Genomic DNA, 9,029 nt, shown 5'->3' on the forward strand with positions numbered 1-9,029 from the left:
ACCCCACTAAGAGGAAACATGGGCTTGTAGGTAAACCAGAGGGCAAGGAGTCAGGAGACCAGGGCTCTGTTCCCAGCATTGCTGTCACCAATGATAAATCACTTCCTATTCTGCTTCCTTGGTTTACCCATCTGTTGTGAGACTTAATTGCTCAGTGCTGGTAAAGTGCTTGGAGATTCTCAGCTAGAAGGTGCTAGAGACAGGCAGAGAACTATTATTCAGCATTTACAAATGCCTGAGCTAGAGAGATGCCAAAGAGATATTCTCCAGTGCTGTCTGGTGTTTCATAATGACCTCAGTCAGATTCCAAGGCCAGAAGGAACCATTGTGATCATCTAGTCTGACTTCCTGTGTAACACAGGCCAGAGAACTGTCCCCAAATAATTCCTAGAGCAGATCTTTTAGAAAATCATCCAATCATGATTTGAAAATTGTCAGTGATGGAGAATCCCCCACAACTCTTGGTAAATTGTTCCAATGGTTAATTACCCTCACTGTCAAAATTTTACACCTTATTTCCAGTCAGAATTTGTCTAGTTTCAACTTCCAGCCACATTCCAGCAGGGGTAAATGAGGTTGCCTTGTCCTTATAAAGTTGAGGGTCTCAGTGTGGTTCTCAAACATTTTATAAATTTGGCTTCCCAGAAGGAAACATTTTAAACAATCCCCATTTTAAAGCTGGGCAAACTGAGGTCGAGAGGCACAGAACAAGGTCACACAGTCTGTCAGAAGCAAACTGTGAACAGAATCCAAAACTACTGACTCTCAGTGTCCTGCTTTAGCCATTGGATTACACTGCCTTTCTAATGCTATCTGAAAGTGCTGGAAACCCTTAGGATGGGATTATCAAAAGCATTGAAAGGTGCATTAAAATGGCCCCAGATTAGATTGGATACCAATTGAATTAACTGGTCAGTGTTAGTAAGGTGCTTAGAAGATCTGCCTGGGGGATATCTTTGAGCATGCTGGTAGCCATATGCACATGGGATCACTGTGTCCACTCTGCAGCTGTCACTGTGCCTATGCCTTTATCCTTGCATACTGGGCAGGTAGCCATGTTTATGTGAACAATCTGGTATCTGTGTGCATGGTGAGCCCAATATACACATGCAGTATTTCTGGGAATGTGTGATATCATTTGTACATGGCCTATGTGTGTATGCCCAGTGGCTGTGTATTTGAAGTATTCATGTGGACACAGGCTATGTGAATGTGGGATACTGATGGGTTAGGGTGTGGATGTGCATATGCAGTATTTGTGAGAAATTGAGGTACCCATGTGTGCTGTGTGAACCTAGGCTCTCCATGGGCATACATGTGCTAGGAGTGCTTCTTCTGTGGAGCGCTGATGGAATGTCTGTGTGTATGGGATACCAGCATGGAATGTGTGCATGGGCACAAGGTATGTTTTGTGTGCACATGGTTGTGCGTGTGCAAGTAGGGCACGTTCCATGTGCAGGTGAGTATCCAAGTGCATGCAAATAAGGAAAGGGGGCATGTAGGGCATGTGAACATGGATTACCTATGGGTAGGACGCTGTGTTTTTTGCAAATATGAAATAATATTAAACATAATGTATGCAATGACAAACCCACCCGGAATGGTAGTGCCTGGGTGCTCTTCACCCCACACCAGACCCCCCCTCCCGCCCGACACGTGGGTAAACAAAGTATCATGGAATCCCCCCGTTCCCAAATAAATGAACTACAGTATTAGGCAGGAGACACAGGGCTCTGCCCACGGGCCGGGAGGGGACAGACATGGACGGTCATCATGCTGTGGGCAGCTGACGTGGCGCGGATCCCGTGATGAGACGGGTACGCGGGATGTGGCGGCTGGAACCTCCCCCCGCAACCTCTGGTGCCACGCACCACCCCTCACGCTGCGGTTGGGGGGCGGGGTAGCGGCTCTGGTCTATGCTTTCCGGCAGGGACAGGAAGCGTTTCCGCCCTGTTTAAAGATGGCGACTACTTTGCCTTCGTTCCCTTCCCTTGATCTGACAGCGTCACGTGACGCTCTGTGCCCAATAAGCCTTTCTCAGCTGTCAACGCGCCTGCTTGGGCCATATGGCGCCCGGGCTGGGGATGCTGTGTGGAGTGCGCATGTGTGAACGGAGGGCCGGGCCTGAAGATGGCGGATGATAAGGTGAGAGGGGCGCCGGGAGGGTGGGCTGAGCCGTGCCCCGCGCCCGCCTCACAGCCTGGCCTGGCCCGGCCCGGCCCGGCCCGGCCCGGCGGACGCCCCTCGAGCCAGGCAGGAGGCGGTGGTGCCGGTCCCGTCAGCTGGGGGTCGGTGGGAGCCGAGGGCTCGCTGCTGTGACCCGGGCCGGGACCAGCCGCCTGTCCGGCCCCAGCCCTCGCGCGGGCAGCGGGCCTCGCTGCGCCCTTGGCGGGCGCGTCCCCGGCCGCTCTTCCTCCGCTGGGCCCGAGTTCTCCGGGGGGCGGAGAAAGCCCCCGGCTTGGAGAGCCCCGAGCTGCCGCGTCCCCTGCCCCCGCTTCGGCCTGGGCTGCGTACGGCGAGGAAATATCAGGCCGGGGAGCCATGCCGGCGGCCGGCCCGTGCTGAGCCGTGCTCGGTGGCCGGGCTCAGGTGCCCCGGTGGCCGGAACAGCGAAGGCAATGCTCGGTAACTACGTAACTGTGCCCCCCAAGCGGTTACCTGAGCCTGCTGCCGCCCATAAATGGGCTAACTCCACTGTTGAGCTACATACTCCGTAGCCTGCCACGGTGCGGCGTTAGCCGCCTCCCTCCAGCTCTCCCAACTCCGTGGCCGTTTCTGGTTGCTCGCATTTTGTAATGCGCTTTCCGCACAGTGCCGCGATTGTAGGGACTTCTGGTTTTACGGGTGGCCTGACCTGTAGCGCATACACCCCATGAAGGCATTCCGTAGGTGACACAGATCAAGCCCTACTATCGTTTCTCAAAATTGCACTGCTGGAGGCTTGAAATCCGACTCACTTGTAAATTTCATTATGCATATGACTGTAGAAGTCTGAAGTTGAAAATAACGGGCTTTCCACATAGGTTAAGCCCTTTCAGAATTAAAATGACTGAACTAAACTTCAGTAACCATGGGATATTTTTAGGCAGTCTTAATTCCGTTCTGAACAAGCCTGAGAAGCCTTAGCTTCCTATCTTTAATTTAAAAGATCTATCTAAAATGTGACTTTGTCAACATTAGTGCAGTCTGTTGCATCACTCTAGTCATTTCCTGCTCCCTCCTCAGCATGGCCTAAATGCTGTGCCAGAATAGTAGTTCCCTGAACAAAAGGAATTTGACTCCTTGTCATGAAGTTACTGAATTGCATGTTTGTAAGCAGTATGCAACATCAAGTTTTTGTTTTTACTGTGTAGGACCCACGGCCAAAGCTGAAGGATCTTGCTTTTTTGAAGTCTCAGTTGGAAAACTTACAGCAGCGAGTGGAAGATGAGGTGCAGGCTGGAGTGGGCCAGGTAAAACTGGAGTTCTTTAACACTTTAGCCCTAGATTAATCTCCCCAGAAGTTGTGCTGTTCTGTGATCTTCCAGTAGAATGAATGTATCCTGTTCCACTCAGAGTGCACACTAGTTGTATCTCCAAGGAATGCTTGGTTTTACTTGCTTTTCTCAGCAAAATATTGAGGTTATATTTATTTCTTCTGTGGTGATAACATTACACAAGCTTGGCAACAGCGGTCTAGGGAAATCAGTGGAAGAAGACAATGTGTTCCAACTAAGTTTTATGCATTAGGGTACACTTTTGTCCAAGAAGCTATTTATCCCTTTCTCTCCTTTTTCTCTGCAGGATGGTTCTTTGCTGGCATCTCCGTTTCTCAAAGGGTTTCTGGCAGGTTACATTGTAGCCAAACTCCGATCTTCTGCAGTCCTAGGATTTGTATTTGGGACCTGCACTGGAATATATGCAGCTCAGGCCTATGCAGTTCCCAATGTTGAAAAGACAATCCGAGACTATGTCAGCTCACTGAGGAAAGGACCAGACTAGAGGAGAATCCTTTGGACAACGGTGCACTCCAGAAACAGCTCTTCTCATCTTAGACATCCTAGTCAACTTTGACATGATCTTAAGGGGCTTTCAGGACTGTAGCTATATATGTCATTCTGGCCCATTGTAAAACATGTTTAATATCAGATCAGTGTGAAATATCAGCAGGTCTGATTACAAAAATTATTAATCGGAATACCCTGAAGGTAGCAATCGCGCGTTCAACTGTCCAGTGCTTGCGAGCTTCAAAATCTGGATGTTGACAACTGCCTTTCTCACTGTAATTTCTTACCCTGCATTCCCCCCAAGTAGACTGGAAGGGCGGCTGTGTCAGATCATCTCACACGCTATTTTTACACCCCTTCACATATCTATTCCCTTGCCCAGGAAATGTGCTTTGTCTGATTTCTAGGGAGACCTCCATTTCTTTCCCTGATGAAGAGCAAACATGTTCCTCTCCTTGCATTGAGCATGTAATGAATAGTTCAGTGTCTTCCTAATTAGACTGTCCTTAAATATATGGCATTTGTTGTCGCTCTCTTTCTCTCCAAGGAGGTGACTTGATTTTTAGAAACACATCTACATCCTGGAATGATCTTGCCTCTACTGAGACTCTGACTGTGAAAGGACCAAGTGCTACCCTTTCCCCTTTGCTGGTATCCACTGCCTCATGGGAATAATTACTGCGAATGGTAGTGCTGCTGGCTCACTGCTCAGCCCTGCCACCAGGGGGCTCAAGAGAGTGCTGTGGGCACTGATGCTAGTCATGTCTGTTACTGTCTATGGCTCTCATGCTCCCCTCCTGACTCTGTGTAAAGTGGATGGAAAGATCCCATTCAGCGCCTCATCTGTTGTGGTTCTTACTGAGCTGACCAAGCTGGTGCTCTCCTTCATTTCCCTGCTGATCTGGGACTGGAGGCAGCTGGGAGTCTCACTGTCATGGCGCCATGCTGCCCCCTTTGCCCTATCTGCGCTGCTCTATGCTGCCAACAATAACCTGGTGGTTCACATGCAGCTGTTCATGGATCCTAGCACCTACCAGGTCCTGAGTAACCTGAAGATTGGCAGTACTGCTCTCCTGTACAGCATGTTCCTGCACCAAAGACTCTCTCTACACAAGTGGCTGGCCCTCTTCCTGCTAACAGCTGCTGGGGTGAGCTACACCTATGGGGGCCTCCAGGACCTGCAGCACTCCTCCAGCTCCTCTGAGATGCAGCTGCACCTCACCCTGATTGGCTTGCTGCTCATCTCTGTGTACTCCCTGATATCAGGCCTGTCTGCTGTCTATACCGAAGTCATCCTGAAAACCCAAGATCTGCCACTTACCCTCCAGAACCTGTTTCTTTACTTCTTTGGAGTCCTGCTGAACTTGATTGCCCATCTCTTGAGCAGCAATGGGGCTGGATTCCTGGATGGCTTCTCTTTATGGGTGCTGGTAATTGTGGTGAGCCAGGCCCTGAATGGCTTGATAATGTCTGTTGTCATGAAGCACAGCAGTAACATCACCAGGCTCTTCGTTATCTCCTGCTCCATGCTTGTTAACGCCCTCCTATCTATCCTGCTCTTCAGCCTGCAGCTCACTGCCTTTTTCTTCCTTGCTGTCCTGCTGATCGGCTTGGCTGTTCACTTGTATTATGGAGTCAAATAGACTCCACCTTGCAGCTCTGTGGGAGACATCTGGTATTGAAGCTATAGCTGGCATGTTCTGGGCTATTATGTGGGAGTGGCAACGGCTTGTTCTTTTTTTTTGTCTCATTTTTATGTAACAAATGCATTAGTCTGGCCTGGCTGCACTCTTAGAGGGCAGATTCCCTTCAGAACCCATCACCTGAGGTCAGGGACAAGCATGTGTGAGGCAGTAGGGCTGCAGCTGAAAGCTACTGGCTATCACAAGCAGACCTTGCTTGTAGCTAGCATGTGCACTGTGAGGAATTGCACTATTTGTTGTGCAGCACGAAGAAGCAGGAGGGGATCTGTCCCCACGGAAGGGGACATGTTCATTGCATGGGCTCAGTATTCTGCATACAGGGACTCTGTCCCGCAAGGCACTGACTCAGCAGCCGCCATTGGTGTCTGCAGGATCAGGCCCAGGCCCAATGTATCACTTTTAGGGGAAGGGCGAGAGGGCTTCCTGGTGAAGACTAAGCCAGTGACAGTAACAGCAGTTTATTGGGGTCCTCTGTGACCATCTCCCCTTTTGCCTGAGCTCCCGTCCTCAGGCCCTTTCTTGGAGGACTTTGAGGGACTCTTTACATCTGAGCAGCACCTATTCCAGCTCATTCAAGGACCACTTGTGTGATGTGAGCTGCTTCCTTCTCTGGCCATGCCTTGTGCCTCCACAATGCTCTGAGCTCTGATCCAGCCGTTACAGATTCAAAGTGCCTTTTGGAAGGGGATAGTCCCGGTTTTGTGCACATCCTCTGCGGTGAGCTGCACACTGGCTCCAAGGCAGAGCCTTGTTCTCATGCAGCACTTGGCAAATGTATTTTCCAGATCCCTTCCTACCTGCTGCTCTCATCTCTGTAACAAAGCACCAAAGAGCCGGCAACTCTTCTGTCAGTGTAAACGATACATGTAACTGTCTCCCTGGAAAGTTCCAGTGACATGACCAGCTGCTGTTCAGCTGGGGGCCTGTGTGTACATGGTTATCACTCACACTCCTTGCACACGCACACTGGTGCATGCGCTTCTCCAAATCTGGCTCTTAACCTGTAGTAGACTCCTGGATCCAGATCCTCAAAGGCACCTAACGCCTACTGATTCCAGTGGGAGCTAGGTGCCTAAATACTTTTGCAGAGCTTAGCCCTGATCACCTGGGCTCCAGCTGGAACCCATCTGGTGAATCTGTCACTAGCATCAGCCCATTTCCAAGGTACCCAATGCCTACAGCTGACTCCTGCTTCCCCTCTTGCCCTTTGGATTGAAGCATAGATCTGTATCTTCAGTATGAAAGCAGCTACTGTTGAGTGTTAGCTGAGCTGTCAACTATGATGCGCTGCAGGAGCTGGGGTGGTGGCTTGAAGCCAGAGGAGTTTCCTGTTGATTGGGAGAGAGGAAAAGAAACTTCCAAATAAAATGGTTGGAATCATTAAGAGGCCCAGAATTGAAGGCAGGGGTGATTGCAGTGCTAGGGCAGGAGCTGGTTTGGCAGCCCTGCAGACTGACCCTTCTGTCTGGACACAAAACAGATGCAGGCCTGGCAGTCCCAGCTTCCTGCACACATGCCAGTGGCCCACCTTGAGGGACCCCATCTCTATTCAGTCTCCATGGTCCAGTCTGTTTTTTGGGGGCTGCTCAGGCAGGCAGTGGGGCTGCCAGTTGTCAGTCAGGTGATGGAGACCTGCCCCCTTGAAAATTGTCCTTGCCAAGCCCTGGATTTCTCCATAAATGACTGAACCCTTTACAAGCAACTGACTGGGTGGGAGGAAGGCAGCTCCCTGCTTTGTACCAGCCAGTGTAGGAGCCTGAGCAGTCAGCTTGGCAGGGGAGAGCTTTCTGCTCTGCCATTCCCTGTACCAACCTCATCAGGGGTCTGTGTGTACTGGGCGAGGGGTTCAGCTGTTTCCAGAGTAGGATGTCTGAACAGGGGCTAATACTTCCTCCCTAGCCTAGAAATGTAGTAAAAGCGCACTCTGAGAGGCAGGGCTGGAGCTTTGGGCTGACCCATGTGGTCTTGCACTGCCTTCCCCGTACACCTTTCCGCTGACCATGCTGTCTCCTCCAATGCACCTGCCCGTTAACCTGTAGAAGCCACCACATGCAGCTGCTGCCTCCCGGGACAGAGGTCTGACTACATTCCACACTCCTGCCAGCTCCAACTTGGGCTGCCCTGGAGTGTTGTACTTCCCAGTATGCTGTTAGGCAGATCCTGTGCTGTACAGCCCAAACTCCCTACCTCAGGGAAGCTGTACCTCATCTCATGAATTGAATTGCCCATTTCCCACTGTGCCAGTCCCAGGCTTGCAGTTCCAGGCTGGGGCAGGGCAGGGGGCAGCCATTCCTGCTACAGGCCTCTGATTCCCACTTGACCTGGAGTCCCCATGGGAACAGTGCAGCTGCATGGGACTATTGCCCTGCTTCTCAGCTGATGCCTGCAGCAGTGCATGTTTCTGAGAGTGACTATTTAGTCTGTATAAATGTTGGGTTTGTATCTGGATTTGTACTACCTTAGGTTTGACAAGGTTCAATTCCTGTCACCCCCAGTGCGCCAGACAGCAACGCCTACCCTGGCGCTGGCTGTGGTATTAAAACCTGCACTTTCCTATTCCTTGTAACTGTCTTGTTCCTATCTGCTTGCTGACATGGAGACTGGTCAGACCAAGCAGGTGAATGCCCAGCCCCCAGTCTGACCTCATTTTAATATGGGTGTCTCTCGATTGGAGCGAAGGGCCCCCTCTTCAGTGGAGCGCAGCATCCTCTTGGAACGTGTGAATACACTGTTTATTGAGAATCTCATTGGCTTATTTCAGCTGGCAGCAGCCTGAGGGAATGAGAAACCTGCCCTGGGTTCCTGGTCCAGTTGTCTCATGCAGTTCATTTCCCACAGTATTTCAGCAGTGCCACAGAAGCACAATTCTCCAGACTGCTGACAGCCCCTGGAAAGAGGCACAAGGGCTTTGTTCAGCCTTTCCCCTGTGGTGCGGAGCTAACCCTTGCTCTGGACAGCTTAGCAGAACCCTGTCGGGTCCACTGACAGTGACTACCCATGGAACTACTCCCAAATGCCTGTGTCTGCCTGCTCGTGCTCTTACTGGGGTCCCCTGCAGTACGCACAGCGAGCTCTGCATGTCTCTCCCTCCTTGTTGGCTGAATCCAATGGGGGAATAAACCATTGAGGAAAAACAAGCCACCCATATGTTTGCTAGGCATCCTGCCCCATGGGTAAAGCACTTTATCCCCTTCCAAACCTTTCCGGGGAGAGGGGAGAAGGCCCCACTTGCTGTTGGCACCATAGGTGCAGGGTGCATATGGAAGGTGCAGTAAGTCCTCCTGCTGTGGGAAGGGGCTGAGCTTAAGGTACTGTCTGTATAGGCTGTGATCAGGTTGCC

At 51.1% G+C, this 9,029-nt stretch overlaps 2 protein-coding genes across 2 annotated transcripts; both read left to right on the forward strand.

The window, feature by feature from the left end:
* The first annotated feature begins 2,061 nt into the window (after positions 1–2,061).
* LOC311524698 (SLC35A4 upstream microprotein) lies at positions 2,062–4,145 on the forward strand. The gene is made up of 3 exons (XM_084636060.1): positions 2,062–2,145; positions 3,354–3,452; positions 3,784–4,145. Exons 1-3 carry the CDS (start codon positions 2,131–2,133, stop codon positions 3,979–3,981), a joined length of 312 nt encoding a protein of 103 aa, XP_084492186.1. The 5' UTR covers positions 2,062–2,130; the 3' UTR covers positions 3,982–4,145.
* A 503-nt stretch (positions 4,146–4,648) lies between these two features.
* SLC35A4 (solute carrier family 35 member A4) lies at positions 4,649–8,245 on the forward strand. The gene has a single exon (XM_084636057.1). It carries the CDS (start codon positions 4,652–4,654, stop codon positions 5,627–5,629), a length of 978 nt encoding a protein of 325 aa, XP_084492183.1. The 5' UTR covers positions 4,649–4,651; the 3' UTR covers positions 5,630–8,245.
* The last annotated feature ends 784 nt before the right edge of the window (positions 8,246–9,029 follow it).

This window comes from Lepidochelys olivacea (genome assembly GCF_965140295.1).
Source record: "Lepidochelys olivacea isolate rLepOli2 genome assembly, chromosome: 8".
In the NCBI taxonomy this organism is placed as follows: Eukaryota; Metazoa; Chordata; order Testudines; family Cheloniidae; genus Lepidochelys; species Lepidochelys olivacea.